This window comes from Ranitomeya imitator, chromosome 3 (genome assembly GCF_032444005.1).
Source record: "Ranitomeya imitator isolate aRanImi1 chromosome 3, aRanImi1.pri, whole genome shotgun sequence".
Classification (NCBI taxonomy): Eukaryota; Metazoa; Chordata; class Amphibia; order Anura; family Dendrobatidae; genus Ranitomeya; species Ranitomeya imitator.
Genome location: NC_091284.1, coordinates 475863744 through 475880970, shown reverse-complemented (window position 1 = coordinate 475880970; position 17227 = coordinate 475863744). Strand labels below are relative to the sequence as shown.

General features: G+C 44.5%; 1 protein-coding gene across 2 annotated transcripts in view; it reads left to right on the top strand.

Annotated features, from left to right (window-relative positions):
- AFF3 (ALF transcription elongation factor 3) overlaps positions 1-17227 on the top strand; it is a 753993-nt gene that overhangs the window by 675454 nt on the left and 61312 nt on the right. For both annotated transcript variants that reach the window (XM_069757526.1, XM_069757527.1), the window contains exons 10-11: positions 14776-14891; positions 16310-16487. In XM_069757526.1, the coding sequence (XP_069613627.1) occupies positions 14776-14891; positions 16310-16487 (294 nt within the window). The remainder of the gene's footprint in view (positions 1-14775; positions 14892-16309; positions 16488-17227) is intronic.

Here is a 17227-nt window from a genome sequence, read left to right as displayed (position 1 = left end):
ACGTCTCCTGAGTGTCAGCCGTCGCAGCTGAGTGAGTGAAATCGCTACAATTGGTGGAGACCTGCGAGCAGCGTTCCCAGCGGAGACGTGAGTTTATTTTTGAATGTCCTGGGTCAAGGCTGTTGCAAGCCAGCAAGCATTGCCGGAGAAAATGGAGGACCTGCTGAAACACTTGGTCCAGCAGGAGCAAAGGCAGCAAGAGACCAACAGGCTGTTGATGCAGCAGATACAACAGAGCCAGCAGCAGATACAACAGAACCAGCAGGAGCAACGGCAGCAGATGCAGCAAAGCCAGCAGGAGCAACGGCAGCAGTTACAACAGAGCCAGCAGGAGCATCAGCAGCAGATGCAGCTTCTGGCAACCGCCATCCAGGGCAAGGCGAGCGCCCCAACCCCAGGTTTGGCTGATGACACCCACGTCCGGAAGACGGTAAGACGCGCATTGCAGAAAATGACTCCCGGGGATGATGTTGAGGCCTTCCTGACGGTGTTTGAGAGGGTCGCTGAGAGGGAAAAACTTCCGCCAGAGCAGTGGGCAGAGGTACTTGCGCCATACCTGACGGGAGAACCCCAGAAGGCGTACTATGATTTGACCTTGCAGGATGCCATAGAGTATCACAAATTGAAAGCCGAGATTCTCGCACGTCTGGGGGTGACACTGACTGTCAGGGCACAGCGAGTTCACTCCTGGGGCTATCACCGGGACAAACCACCTCGTTCCCAAATGTTTGATCTGTTGCACCTGGTCCAGAAATGGCTGCAGCCAGAGACCTCTGCGCCTGCACAGATGGTAGAACGGGTGATGATGGATCGGTTTGTCCATTCCCTCCCGAGGCCTATACAGTCTTGGGTTGCCCAGGGTGATCCCCAGAATGCCGACGAGCTGATCGGACTGGTTGAGAGATACCAAGGGTTGGAAGGCTCCTTCGGGAGGCAGCCCATGCCGTACTGGGGGTCCCAGAGGGCAGCTGAGTCCCAAAAAGGGGTGGTGCGTCCAAGGTCACAAAGGGCGGGGGAGGTGGTGCCCAAGGTCCCCACGGGTGATGTTATTTGTTGGAGGTGCCACAAGCCAGGACATATAGCTGCCCGTTGTTCCCAAGCCACTGAGCAGATGGACTGCAGCATGGGACGCCGTTGTTCATACTATGCGTATCCAGTCTGTAGTGTGAACTCTCCATCCAACGAGGGACCTCAAGCGTGTCCCGTAAAGGTGAACAGTCAAGCAGTAACGGCACTGTTAGACTCGGGGAGCCTAGTGACCCTGGTGAGGGCCACTTTTCCTCTTCACCTGCTCCCAGGAAAGAAGGTCGGAGTGCGGTGCATACATGGTGATGCAAAGGACTACCCTATGGCCAGGGTGGACATTGAAACGGCATGTGGCACTGAATCCCACATGGTCGGCGTAGTTCAGGACTTGTTGCACCCTATAATTATTGGCCGGGATTTCTGTTTGTTTTGGGATTTGTGGGGAAAGGGTTCTGAGCTCCCTGGCAGGGAACCAGTGAACCCTGGAACGGTATCGCCACACCCAGAGGCAGACAGCTTTCTATTTTGTGTTCTGGTTGGGGATGAGGAGGAAGTATCCCCTACATCTGACATTCTGGAGTTAGAGGTTACCGGTGAAAGTTTTGGGACTGCCCAACATAGGGACCCCACTCTGAGGGAAGCCTTTAATAATGTCACAGTTATTGACGGGGTGGTACAGGAGCCGGGGGCAGACAAAAGATTTCCCCATTTTCTGTTGAGGGGGGAATTGTTGTACCGGGTCACGAAAATAAGGGAGGAGTTGGTAGAGCAGTTGATAGTGCCGGGTCCGTATAGACGGAAAGTGTTGGACATGGCCCATTCACACATCTTGGGTGGACACCTAGGGGTGGAAAAAACGCAGGAAAGGGTTGTGCAGAGGTTCTATTGGCCTGGGTGTCACCGGGAAATAGTGAACTATTGCAGGTCCTGCCCTACATGTCAGCTAACTGCTCCTACTCCTCATTTCCGGAACCCCCTTGTGCCACTGCCCATTATTGAGGTACCGTTCGAGAGAATTGCCATGGACTTGGTCGGTCCCTTAGTTAAATCAGCTCGGGGCCATCAGTATATATTAGTCATCCTGGACTATGCCACACGCTATCCTGAGGCAATTCCCTTGAGGAATTCTTCCTCAAAGAGCATAGCCCGCGAGTTGGTCCATGTCTTTTCCCGGACAGGTCTGCCAAAGGAGATCCTGACTGACCAGGGTACACCTTTCATGAGCAAGGTGATGAGGGAGTTATGCAAAGCCCTGAAGATCTCCCAGTTGAGGACCTCGGTGTACCATCCCCAGTCAGATGGTCTTGTTGAGAGGTTTAACAAGACTCTAAAGAGCATGCTGAGAAAAGCTATAGAGAAAGACGGTAGAGACTGGGATTGTCTCTTACCCTATCTGATGTTTTCCATTCGTGAAGTTCCACAGGCCTCCACAGGGTTCTCACCGTTTGAGCTTCTATATGGCCGACATCCACGAGGACTCCTGGATATAGCCAAGGAAACCTGGGAAGCCGAAGTCACGCCCCACAGAAGCGTCATTGAGCATGTGGCCCTGATGCAGCAGAGGATTGCAAAGGTGATGCCTATCGTGAAAGAACACCTTCTCCAAGCACAAGAAGCTCAAGCCAGGGTCTACAACCGGTCTGCAAGAGTGAGGCAGTTCAATCCGGGAGACCGAGTTCTGGTGTTAGTTCCAACGGTGGAAAGCAAGTTCTTGGCCAAATGGCAAGGGCCATATGAGGTTGTCGAGAAACTTGGTGAGGTAAATTATAAAATTCACCAACCAGGAAGACGGAAACCATTCCAAGTTTACCATGTCAACCTCATCAAGCCATGGCAAGATAGAGAGCCGACAGTAACTCCGTCATTATTAAGCAACCCAGAAGGTGAGGTTGGAGCGGTTACTATAGCAGAGACGCTATCGAAAACCCAGAAACAGCAGTGCCGGGAGTTACTCCAGAAAAACAGGGACCTGTTTTCAGAATTGCCAGGATACACGAAGGTCATAGAGCACGAGGTCCTAACAGAGCCCCATGTGCGGGTGAATGTGAAACCTTATCGTATTCCTGAGGCTCGTCGAGAAGTTATCTCCAAGGAAGTGGAGCGTATGTTGAGGCTTGGAGTCATTGAGGAATCCAAGAGCGGTTGGTCAAGCCCAATTGTCCTGGTCCCAAAACCTGATGGAGAGTGGAGGTTTTGCAACGACTATCGGAAGTTGAATGAAGTCTCCAAGTTCGACGCTTATCCCATGCCCCGTATTGATGAGCTCATCGAAAGGCTTGGGCACGCCAGATATATATCCACCTTGGATTTGACAAAGGGGTATTGGCAGATCCCCATGGCACAGGAAGCCAAGGAGAAGACGGCCTTTTCGACACCTGATGGATGCTTCCAATATGCCCGGATGCCGTTTGGCCTACAGGGAGCTCCGGCGACCTTCCAGAGGGCTATGGATAGAGTCCTTGCACCCCATAAGGCCTACGCTGCTGCGTACCTAGATGATATCGTCATCTTTAGCCCGGACTGGGAGAGTCATCTGGAGAAAGTCCAAGCGGTGTTGGATGCTATAAGAGAGGCCGGGTTTACTATAAACCCGAAGAAGTGTGCCTTGGGTAAAGAAGAAGCTAAGTACCTTGGATACATAGTGGGTCACGGAGAAATAAAACCCCAAATCAGTAAAGTGGAGGCAATTCAAACGTGGCCAAAACCAGTTTCCAAAAAGCAAGTTAAAGCCTTCCTGGGAATCGTGGGATATTACAGGAGGTTCATCCCAAACTTCGCCACGATGGCTGCGCCTCTGACTGACCTGCTAAAAGGGACAAAACCAGTAATGGTTAAGTGGTCCGAAGAAACAGAGTCAGCCTTCCAAGAAATGAAAAACGCTTTGTGTAAGCAACCCGTTCTGATGGCCCCAAACTTCAAGAAAGAGTTTATTCTTCAGACAGATGCCTCAGATGTTGGGGTGGGAGCAGTCCTTTCCCAAGAACTACATGGGGAGGAGCATCCTGTTCTCTATCTGAGTAGGAAGCTGTCCTCATCTGAAAAGAACTACTCAGTCGTTGAGAAGGAGTGCTTGGCCATAAAATGGGCAGTGGACACATTACGGTACTATCTGCTCGGACGTAAATTTAGACTGATATCCGACCATGCCCCACTTAGGTGGATGAGGGAAACGAAGGGTAGAAATGCTAGGGTCACCCGTTGGTTCTTATCCCTGCAGGACTTCAGTTTCCATGTGGAACATCGGGCAGGAAAGCTGCACGGTAATGCGGATGCCCTATCAAGAATCCCTTGTTTAGTGGGAGAAAGTGCCAAGCCCCACGGCTTTAGGCAGAGGGGGGAGGTATGTAGCATGGCTAAAGGGTGTGTAGTCGACGGGAGGTATGTGCCACATAAGTGCCTTGTTGCTGTAATGTAGCCCGGAATATTGCGTTGTTTTATATAACCATATATTTGTGTTTCAGGACCTGTGGTGATGTCAGACCACATGGCTAATCATGTGATAGATTACTGGGTGTGGTTAGTCCTATATAAGACAGGCTAATCCTTTACACAGCAGATATGTGTGGAGGTGAAACCCTCCTGAGTGTGTTCGGCTTCAGGACTGAGCCGGATGAACTGGACCCTTGTTTTCCTTTGCCTGAACTAAAGGCTATTTTGCTTTCTGTTGTTTTGCCACATGGTTTATGAAGCAATAAACCCAGTGAACTTTAAAGGAACACGTCTCCTGAATGTCAGCCGTCGCAGCTGAGTGAGTGAAATCGCTACAATATATATATATATATATATATATATATATATATACCAGATGGTGGCCCGATTCTAACGCATCGGGTATTCTAGAATGTCCACGTAGTATATTGCACAGCCCACGTAGTATATTGCCCAGCCACGTAGTATATTGTCCAGCCACATAGTATATTGCCCAGTCACGTAGTATATTGCCCAGTCACGTACTATATTGCCCAGTCACGTAGTATATTGCCCAGCAATGTAGCATATTGCCCAGTCACGTAGTATATTGCCCAGCCACATAGTATATTGCCCAGCCACGTAGTATATTGCCCAGCCACGTAGTATATTGCCCAGTCACGTAGTATATTGCCCAGTCACGTAGTATATTGCCCAGTCACGTAGTATATTGCCCAGCCACGTAGTATATTGCCCAGCCACGTAGTATATTGCCCAGTCATGTAGTATATTGCCCAGGCACATAGTATATTGCCCAGCCACGTAGTATATTTCCCAGTCACTAGTATATTGCCCAGTCACGTAGTATATTGCCCAGTCACGTAGTATATTGCACAGCCCGCGTAGTATATTGCACAACCCATGTAGTATATTGCCCAGCGCGCATAGTATATTGCAGTGCCCGCGTAGTGTATTGCCCAGCCCGCGTAGTATATTGCCCAGCCCACGTAGTATATTGCCCAGCCCGCGTAGTATATTGCCCAGCGCGCGTAGTATATTGCACAGCCCGCGTAGTACATTGCCCAGCCCGCGTAGTATATTGCACAGCCCACGTAGTATATAGCAATGTGAGCATCATATCCCTGTTAAAAAAAGAATTAAAATAAAATATAGTTTTATACTCACCCTCCGTTGGCCCCTGGATCCAGGAAGCGTTTACCGAAGCTCCTTGCGCGCTCCGGTCTCAAGAGTGCATTGCGGTCTCGCGAGACCGCTACGTCATCATCTCGCGAGATCGCAATGCATGGACCGGTTACCGGAGCGTCGCAACAAGCGGGAAAGGCGCCGGAAGGTGAGTATATGATGATTTTTTATTTTTTTTATTATTTTTAACATTAGATCTTTTTACTATTGAGGCTGCATAGGCAGCCTCAATAGTAAAAAAGTCGATCACACAGGGTTAATAGCAGCGTTAATGGAGTGCATTACACCGCGGCATAACGCGGTCCATTAGCGCTGCCATTAACCCTGTGTGAGCGCTGACTGGAGGGGAGTACGGAGCGGGCACTGTCTGCGGGGAGGAAGGAGTGGCCATGTTGCCGCCGGACTGCGCCCGTCGCTGATTGGTCGTGGCAATGGTCATGGGCGTTTTGCCACAACCAATCAGCGACTTGGATTGCATGATAGACAGAGGCCGCGACCAATGAATATCCGTGACATAAAGACAGAAGGAAAGACAGAAGGACAGACAGAAAGACAGAAGTGACCCTCAGACGATTATATAGTAGATATATATAACAGATAGATAGATAGGAGCCAACAGGATAGAAGAGATGGATTACATAAAGTAAATACACAAAGAATAGATAGATATATTGGTGTCAGTGACAAATACTATTAGTACAGTGTGTTGGCAGCTTAGTGTACATGTACTTAATTAATAAAATATTTTTTCTGAAAAAAATGGCGTGGGCTCCCGCACAATTTTCTTAAACAGAGGGAAAGCTGACAGCTGGAGGCTGATGTTTATAGCCTGAGAAGGGGGTAATACCCATGTAGCTTCCTAGGCTACAAATATCATATCACAGCTGTATACTTAGCCTTTACTGGCTATTAAAATGGGGGACTCTAAAAAAGATTGATGTAGGGTCCCCCTATAATTAATAACCAGCAAAGGCTATGCACACAGCTGCGGGCTGATATTAATAGCCTAGGAAGGGGCCATGAATACTGCCCCCCAGGCTAAAAACATCAGCTCTCAGCCACCCCAGAAAAGGAGCATCTCTAAGATTTGCCAATTCTGGCACTTAGCCTCGCACATCCCACTTGCCCTGTAGCAGTGGCAAGTGGGGTGATAATTGGGGGGTTGATGTCACCTTTGTATTGTCAGGTGACATTAAGCCCCGGGGTTAGTAATGGAGAGGCGTCAATAAGACACCTATCCATTACTAACCCCATAGTCATATTGTTTAAAAACACAGACACCCAGAATAAAGTTCTTTAATTGAAAGAATGACACAGACTCCTTTAATAATCTTAATTAAACCATACTTATGACCTCACCCATTCCCCGGATGACCTCGTCATCTGCAAAAGAGTTAAAAAAACAAACAACCATATTCCTCACCTTTCCGCAGAGATGCTGCTTCTCTATTTGTCCCACGACAAGTCTAGCTCTGCTACATCTATATGGCAGGCTGCATGGTTGCCTTATGAGACCGTACAGCCTTTCATCCAGTAGACACTGAACACCGTGTGCTTAGTGTCTCCCTGTGAACTCTTATTACCTATCTGAGGGGATTGCGAGTGTGAGAAAGTTCTCCTGCTCTCCGTGCTGTCAGACGGGTCCTGCAAGTTCATAGCCAATTAACTCACTTCAACAGTTGTAATTCAAACAAAATTGTGATCTACTCACTTGATCAAATCGATTTTGAAGAGACATTAAAGGGAAGGTGCTGCATTTTATTTTTTGTATTAAAAATGATTGTTTATATAAACAATTATTTTTAATACAAGTTTACATTTTTTAACTTTAACATTTTTTTAATTATTAATTATTTTTTCAGCCACTGGGTGCCGCCATTTTGCTTTGCAGGAGTGTAAGTGTAGCTGCACGACACTTACACTCTGCAAATACAGCTGCCCTGAGCATAGACATCTGCGGTCGGCATCCGACCCTATACTTTACATTGAGCCACTCCCTGCTGTGATCTGGCCATGTCCCCTGAGCCGTCCACATCACAGCAGAGGCAGGAGATCGGCACCATCTTTCTGGAGCTCACAGTGCATCTGTGAGCTTCACTTGAGAGCCCTGCTGTTATAGGAGGAAGAGACCAAGGACGGCACAGGAGGGAGAAAGGGGCAGTGTCGGCAGCAGTGAAGTAATATCGGTGGGGGAGGGGGAGAGGTAATATAATCCTATCCTTTGTGATGCTGACTCTGCGCAGTGTATCTCCTCCCATGTGTGTTACTGTGCTGAGCCATGTATCTAATCCTACCCTATGTGATACTGTCTGCTGAGCCGTGTATCTAATCCTATTCTGTGTGTTACTGTATGCTGAGCAATGTATCTAATCCTCTCCTGTGTGATACTTTGCTAAGACGTGTATCTAATCCTCCCCTGTGTGATCCTGACTGCTGAGCTGTGTATCTAATCCTACCCTGTGTGATACTGTGCTGAGACGTGTATCTAATACTATCCGGTGTGAAACTGACTGCTAAGCCTGTGTATCTAATCCTCCTATGTGTGATACTAACTGCTGGGCCGTGTATCTAATCCTCTCCTATGCACTCCTCTCCCCCGTTATGTATGATCTATATGGCGATATTATGTGAGAAGTATATGGCGGTATTATGTGTGAAGTATATGGCGGTATTATGTGAGAACACTGGTGGTTAGGGTTGAGCGAAACGGGTCGTTCATTTTCAAAAGTCGCCGACTTTTGGCAAAGTCGGGTTTCATGAAACCCGATCCGACCCCTGTGTGGGGTCGGCCATGCGGTACGCGACTTTCGCGCCAAAGTCGCGTTTCGTATGATGCGCTTGGCGCCATTTTTTCAGCCAATGAAGGAGCGTGGGCAGAGTGATGACATAGGTCTTAGGGGCGATTTGAAATGTGCAACACCAGTTTTTCTGTTCAGGGACAGAGAGAGAGAGAGAGACACCTGACTCGACCCTAAAAAAGTAAAAGTCGCTCAACCCTACTGGTGGTATGTGAGATCTACATGGCGTCATTATGTGTGAAGTATATGGCGGTATTATGTGAGAACTATAGGGCAGTATTATGTGTGATCTGTATGGCGGTATTATGTGAGAACACTATTGCAGTATTATCTTCAGAAAGGGCACCCATTCTAGGGTGGTTCCGGCTGAGCACCTGCACACGGGTCTGGGGTAATAGAGGGGGCAACATGACCTCCAGTTAGGTGCAGTCAGGGGAAGGCTGGTGAGGCAGCTGAAGAGAAGGGTCTCATTTTTATCGTTACTATATGGCTACATTTCCTTCCCAGCGTCATCCCGGACTGCGCCTGTCGCCTCGCTTTCACACATCGCCAGGACAGCATGGAGAAGACCGGATTTGAGGAGGGGAATGGGGTCTTTGCATGCAAAGTCTGGATCAGAACAGGCCATCAATCCACAGAAATGTTTCCTGGATTTCTGTGGAGCAGACAAGCAGTCTAAAAGACTGTGTATAAAAGACAGCGCTCCATGTACAATTTCTGGCTGCTCCGCGCACCGAACAGGGTGCCCCCCATAGACCAGCACACTGCTCTCCTGAAATACTCGGTGCTGCTGTCACCCTGCTTCCTCCACCATATATCTCCAAGAATCCTTGCTGCCTGCCATCCTTGGTGACTGTCTACTTGTCAGTATAACTTTGCAGTCATCAACAAAATGGCTTCTCACTGTGTTCACAGCCATGTCAGCAGACTCCGCCCATAATTACTGCAGTGCAGTAATGTGAGCTAGTTGTACACTAGGTTTTTGTCAAATTTCTTTAGCTGCTCCCCCTAGTGTTTAAAAGTGGAAATGCCAAACCTTTTAAAATTATTAGTCATATTTTAATTAATTATAAACAAATTATAATATTTTTTAAGAAAATGTAAACATTAATTCTTTACAGTTTTTTTTTATGGCACCTTCCCTTTAAAGCTATCAAGCTTTGTAGTAGGATAAAAAGTCAAAGTGTAGCCCTAGCTTAAAGAAGACCTGTCGCTAAGGTAAAAGTGGCTGCTTATTTCCACTAAGTATTTTTGCTTTATTTATTTATTTATTTTATAATCACCATACAGTGCCAGAGATATGAGCATTAATGTTTATTTTTATGGTCTTTATCAGGGTAAGATGGCTCATAGGATTCTCTTGGGGCGTGTCTTTAGTCTGCTTTGCGGTATTATTATGTGAGCCATGCTCCTTCGTAAAGACCATAAAAATCAGAACTAAAAATGAAGGCCCATATCTCTGAAACTATATGACATATTTAACCCCTTTCTGTCATTGGACGTACTATTCCGTCCATGTGGGGTGGGCCTAAATTCCCAAGGACGGAATAGTACGTCCAGGGCGATCGGCCGCGCTCACGGGGGGAGCGCGGCCGATCGCGACCGGGTATCAGCTGCTTATCGCAGCTGACATCTGGCGCTATGTGCCAGGAGCGGTCACGGACCGCCCCCGGCACATTAAGCCCCGGCACACCGCGATCAAACATGATCGCGGTGTGCCGGCGGTGCAGGGAAGCATCGCACAGGGAGGGGGCTCCCTGCGGGCTTCCCTGAGACCCCCACAGCAACGCGATGTGATCGCGTTGCTGCGAGGGTCTCCTTACCTCCCTCCCTGTAGCAGGCCCGGTTCCAAGATGGTCGCGGCATCCGTGTCGTGCAGGGAAGGAGGTGCCTTACCAAGTGCCTGCTCAGAGCAGGCACTTGGTAAGCCTGCAGTGCTCTCAGACAGATCGGTGATCTGACAGAGTGCTGTGCAAACTGTCAGATCAGCGATCTGTGATGCCCCCCTCCCCCAGGACAAAGTTTAAAAAAAAATTTCCACATGTGTAAAAAAAAAAAAAAAAAAATCCTAAATAAAGAAAAAAAAATATTATTCCCATAAATACATTTCTTTATCTAAATAAAATAAACAATAAAAGTACACATATTTAGTATCGCTGCGTCCGTAACGACCCCATCTATAAAACTGTCCTACTAGTTAACCCCTTCAGTAAACACCGTAAGAAAAAAAAAACGAGGCAAAAAACAACGCTTTATTATCATACCACCGAACAAAAAGTGGAATAACACGCGATCAAAAAGACGGATATAAATAACCATGGTACCGCTGAAAACGTCATCTTGTCCCGCAAAAAACGAGCTGCCATGCAGCATCATCAGCAAAAAAATAAAAAAGTTATAGTCCTCAGAATAAATAAATTTTTTCTATAAAATAGTTTTTATCGTATAAAACCGCCACAACATAAAAAAATGATATAAATGAGGTATTGCTGTAATCGTACTGACCCGAAGAATAAAACTGCTTTATCAATTTTACCAAACGCGGAACAGTATAAACGCCTCCCCCAAAAGAAATTCATGAATAGTTGGTTTTTGATCATTCTGCCTCACAAAAATCGGAATAAAAAGCGATCAAAAAATGTCACGTGCCCGAAAATGTTACCAATAAAAACGTCAACTCGTCCCGCAAAAAACAAGACCTCACATCACTCTGTGGACTCAAATATGGAAAAATTATAGCTCTCAAAATGTGGTAACGCAAAAAATATTTTTTGCAATAAAAAGCGTCTTTCAGTGTGTGACGGCTGCCAATCATAAAAATCCGCTAAAAAACCCGCTATAAAAGTAAATCAAACCCCCCTTCATCACTCCCTTAGTTAGGGAAAAATTTAAAAAAATGTATTTATTTCCATTTTCGGATTAGGGTTAGGGCTAAGGCTAGGGTTAGGGCTAGGGTTAGGGTTAGGGCTAGGGTTAGGGCTAGGGTTAGGGTTGGGGCTAGGGTTAAGGCTACAGTTAGGGTTGGGGCTAAAGTTAGGGTTAGGGTTTGGATTGCATTTACGGTTGGAAATAGGGTTGGGATTAGGGTTAGGGGTGTGTCTGGGTTAGAGGTGTGGTTAGGATTACCGTTGGGATTAGGGTTAGGGGTGTGTTTGGATTAGGATTTCAGTTATAATTGGGGGGTTTCCACTGTTTAGGCACATCAGGGGCTCTCCAAACACGACATGGCGTCCGATCTCAATTCCAGCCAATTCTGCGTTGAAAAAGTAAAACAGTGCTCCTTCCCTTCCGAGCTCTCCCGTGTGCCCAAATAGTTTACCCCAACATATGGGGTATCAGCGTACTCAGGACAAATTGGACAACAACTTTTGGGGTCCAATTTCTCCTGTTACCCTTGGGAAAATACAAAACTGGGGGCTAAAAAATAATTTTTGTGGGAAAAAAAAGATTTTTTATTTTCACGGCTCTGCGTTATAAACTGTAGTAAAACACTTGGGGGCTCAAAGTTCTCACAACACATCTAGATAAGTTCCTTGGGTGGTCTAGTTTCCAATATGGGGTCACTTGTGGGGGGTTTCTACTGTTTAGGTACATTAGGGGCTCTGCAAACGCAATGTGACGCCTGCAGACCATTCCATCTAAGTCTGCATTCCAAATGGCACTCCTTCCCTTCCGAGCCCTCCCATGCGCCCAAACGGTGGTTCCCCCCCACATATGGGGTATCACCGCACTCAGGACAAATTGGACAACAACTTTTGGGGTCCAATTTCTCCTGTTACCCTCGGAAAAATACAAAACTGGGGGCTGAAAAATAATTTTTGTGGGAAAAATTTTTTGTTTTATTTTTACGGCTCTGCATTATAAACTTCTGTGAAGCCCTTGGTGGGTCAAAGTGCTCACCATACATCTAGATAAGTTCCTTAGGGGGTCTACTTTCCAAAATGGTGTCACTTGTGGGGGTTTCAATGTTTAGGCACATCAGTGGCTCTCCAAACGCATCATGGTGTCCCATCTCAATTCCTGTCAATTTTGCATTGAAAGTCAAACGGCGCTCCTTCACTTCCGAGCTCTCCTATGCGCCCAAACAGTGGTTTACCCCCACATATGGGGTATCAGCGTACTCAGGACAAATTGTACAACAACGTTTGGGGTCCATTTTCTCCTGTTACCCTTGGTAAAATAAAACAAATTGGAGCTGAAGTAAATTTTTTGTGAAAAAAAGTGAAATGTTAATTTTTATTTAAACATTCCAAAAATTCCTGTGAAACACCTGAAGGGTTAATAAACTTCTTGAATGTGGTTTTGAGCACCTTGAGGGGTGCAGTTATTAGAATGACTTCAAATGAGATGTGGTCCCTAAAATAAAATGGTGTTGGAAAAATGAGAAATTGCTGGTCAACTTTTAACCCTTATAACTCCCTAACAAAAAAAAATTTGGTTCCAAAATTGTGCTGATGTAAAGTAGACATGTGGTAAATGTTACTTATTAAGTATTTTGTGTGACATATCTCTGTGATTTAATTGCATAAAAATTCAAAGTTGGAAAATTGCGAAATTTTTAAAATTTTCGCCAAATTTCCGTTTTTTTCACAAATAAGCGCAGGTAATATCAAAGAAATTTTACCACTATCATGAAGTACAATATGTCTCGAGAAAACAATGTCAGAATCACTGGGATCCGTTGAAGCGTTCCAGAGTTATAACCTCATAAAGGGACAGTGGTCAGAATTGTAAAAATTGGCCCGGTCCATAACGTGCAAACCACCCTTGGGAGTAAAGGGGTTAAAAAAATTCTCAATTTGCTAACACCCTTGTAGGAAAACAACTTTATCAAATGAAAAGATGTAAAACCAGCCACAGGTAAGGTTGTGGCCTCCCTTTCATTGAGCTGGACTTTACATTTATATTGCCTCCCATTTGCTGGGTGTTCATTTGGGACAAGTCTTTCTCTGCCCTTTTTCACATTAATGTCACTTTGACTAGAGGTTAGGACCATCCCGATTGTGGTACATCTTGACACTGGTGGTATCGCTTTTACGCTTTTTTTTTATCATAAACTATGTTTACTAAGTCCCCAATGTTATTTATATGCATTACTACTTTTACTTACTTACTTACAGCAGGGTATATGTTCATTTTGATTCTGTCTTGGGTTAGATTTTTATAAAAGAAAAGCACAGCATAAGACACTTTACCATGGGCAGCACAGTGGCACAGTGGTTAGCACTCCAGCCTTGCAGCGCTGGAGTCCTGGGTTCATATCCCACCAGGACAACATCTGCAAGGAGTTTGTATGTTCTTCCCGTGTTTGCGTGGGTTTCCTCCGGGTTCTCCGGTTTCCTCCCACATTCCAAAGACATACTGATAGGGAATGTAGATTGTGAGCCCCATTGGGGACGGCGATGATAATGTGTGCAAACTTTAAAGCACTGCGGAATATGTTAGCGCTATATAAAAATAAAGATTATTATAATTATTATTATACATTTACAAAACCATTTGGCTCCGCTGTGCGGTAACTTTTAAAGTGTTCTCAAGTTTGAAGGTTATCTTACGTACACGGGAAAACAACAGCCGAATTACTTTTTTTTTCAATTTCTCCAAATAAAGAGTTACTAAAAGATTAGTAAGAGGATTTATTTACCCCAAAATGGTGCCATTAACAAATTCAAGTTTTCCCGCAAAAAAACAAGCAGTCATGCTTCTATAGCGAGAAAAAGTAAAAATACTGTGGCTCTTGGAATGCAACAATGAAAAAAATAATAAAAAGAAATGCTGTGTCCTAAAGGAAGGCCTGAAGTGCATACATTATTCAAAAGATCTCTTACACTTGGTGAGTGGACTTACTTTAAAAAAAAAAAAAAAACATGTCAGAATGGCTTTATAATTCTGGTATGAACATGAATGATCATGATCGCTGGAGACCACGGCAGTTGGACCCCCAATTATTGGAATGTTATCCCCTATTCTGTGGATGGGGATAACTTTCAAACTTGAGGTTACCCTTTTAATAAAAAAAAAGTATTTAAAAAAATGTACTCATTTGTACATTCAAGTACAGCATTCCTTTTATTCTAATGTAAACCTTTATGTGCGCTTAAAATGTGCAAATAGCAGGCAATACATGCACCCATTTGGCATAGCTTCACGTCAAGAAGATGAATAGCTTCCTATGTGCTAAGTGAAAGAAAACCTTATATGCGTTGTTTGTAGAACTTGTGAGTATTGGCACATATTTACTGTGATTCTCTAGGTGGATTGTTGAATGTACTGTGTGCAACATGTGGGTCCATTAACCCATTAAAAAATGGTCCATTAAAAAATGGTTTATCTTGTGTAGTGTGAAAGTGAACGATCTCAAGAGTTGAAGAAAATCCCAGTGGAAAAAGAAGATAGTCTACAATTACCTACCAGGAGTAATCTTACGACAAACAGCAAGAGCCTAGAACTCAACAGGTACGGAATTCTCTTCCTCCCTGAAGTGATGTACAGATAACTAACTGTTGCAGGGATACTCATCTAGTTCTCTTACCTGAGACCTTCCCCCCCCCAAAAAAAAAAAAAAGGTTAGGTTCTTAGATTCTCTTCACTTCAGGAACTGTAGGACACAACATCCTGATGCTGGCTAGTGTCAGGGCTTTATGTGCTGGGCCCTTGGAGATAGTTCCAGTCCTGACAACATTCATGCTGTCAATGGTAGCAGGTCTGGAGGGGGTGGACAGCTTTTGTCCTCACCAAGGATTTGGGTAAAAAAATTATACATAGTCTTGGGTTCCTAAGTTATAGCCTTTTGATCTAAATTTCTTTCTTTATCAAGATCTGATGGAGTTGCAATAAGTGTGACGGTGGCACGTGCTGATGTTTTCTGTTGGCACCAGAGGCATGTAATATTAAAGCTTCCACACAATGCACATGTATGTCTGATGCCAAACATAAAGCAGACTTGGAAATTGTATTCCACATATGCATAAATCTCCTTTTCTCTGTTTTCTAATGTATGGTATAAGAAGCATAGTTACTACACAGGGTGGGGTGTGGTGGGTAAATCACAACAAAGGAAAGAGTAGAACACTTTGTTAATCAAGAGTTCAGTTAAATCCAAATTTGTGAAAATATACCTGTAGACTTATCACCCATGAAATAAATGCCATGTCATTTATGAGCCTAAGCTAATACTCAAGAGATAGGAGAATTGAACGTGATTGGACAATAAAGGAAAGTCTATCAGAATCTTATCTTGGGCTTTATAAGTTACCTATTGAGTAATTTTGACCAGGCCAAATTGTACCTTAGTCAAAAAATCTCTAATCAGCAGGTCTTGTGGGGGTTTTACCAGTAAGCAGTGGTTAGTACCTAACAACAGGTGGAAAAAGGGGACCTGAACTCATTAGTCATGTTTACTATTCTATAATGTGGGGGCCGATTGCTTTATTCATTTCTGGAAGAGATTGTACCATGGAAAAAAGGCAAGCCACATGATTTAAGGAACATGACAAAGATCATATTAAGCATCTGTACAATGTGCTGTAGGCACGATGCATGGATAATCTATCTTGTAAATTACAGGAATTAAAGAATCTGCAATTTATACCAAAGTGCAAAATCCAACAAGATACATTCAGGGGTCTCCTGAGGTCCATACATCAAAGAATCAAAACTGGCAGAAGGGGGACCTGCACAACATTAGCCAGTTGATTTTATTGTTAGTAATCACAATAAAAGATATACTTTGCACCGAAAATACTGATTTGAATGTGTATTATATTTAAAGGTACAAATTAATAATAGGTTAATGTTAAGTTAGAAAGTCAACCTGCTATCATCCGTTGTCGTATGAAATATAGTATCCACATTATGTTGATCATTTTTCACAGCTTTGAGATGTCTCTATCAAAGCCAGAGAAACGTCTGTCTCCATTACCTTTCCTTGCTGATGAGCCGAAACCAAAATGTACAAGTGAGGAACTCTCTTCTGCACATAAATGTGATAGCGGTGTAATGTCCACATATGCTTCTCAATACTTTCAAGAAAAGCAATCACGTTCTCGGCAGGTAGGTTTTGTTCTGTGTTCTACAACTAATGTCAAAAAAAGAATTCTACTTATAAAGAACCGCAAACTATTTGTCTGAATATATATGAGTGGATTTGGTTACAGAGTTACTGTAGTAAAATGTTTAGTTCAACATCTCTTGTAACTGCATACAATACACTGCCAAGATGTGCAAGGGAATGGGGCACTGCCAATGTCAACCCAGTGACAAAATTCCTTGTAAGAATGGAACATGCTGAGAGCCATTAGAATTTCTCTTCCAATTAGTGGCAGTGAGTTGGAACAAAACGTATAATATCTTGCGGTTAATATCAGACTACATAAATTGTCATTGGGAACATTTATTTTTTATAATCACTTTTAGAGTAGATGCTTTTTCAGACCTAAAGGCACTCACTGTGCTGCTCTATGGTTCCATTGTGAGCATTATTAAAAAAGGGTTATACCAATACAGTATGTTTTGTCGCCTTGCACTTCCTTTACTTTGATTTTGCAGGGAAGTGACCTGTAGAACAATATAGTTTCCTTAGATATGTCGAATTCATTTTCACTGAGGGCCACATTACCATTATGGTTGACATCAAGGTCCACTTGTAGTTGTAAGGGCTCATGCAGACGTCCACGCAACATGGTTCGAGCATGGACTGAAATGTACAGACAAGCCAAAGGCTATAAGAGAGCTATCGCTGGGTAGTATGTTTATAAGACAGCTGTCCCTGGGCACTATGGCTGAAAACTGGT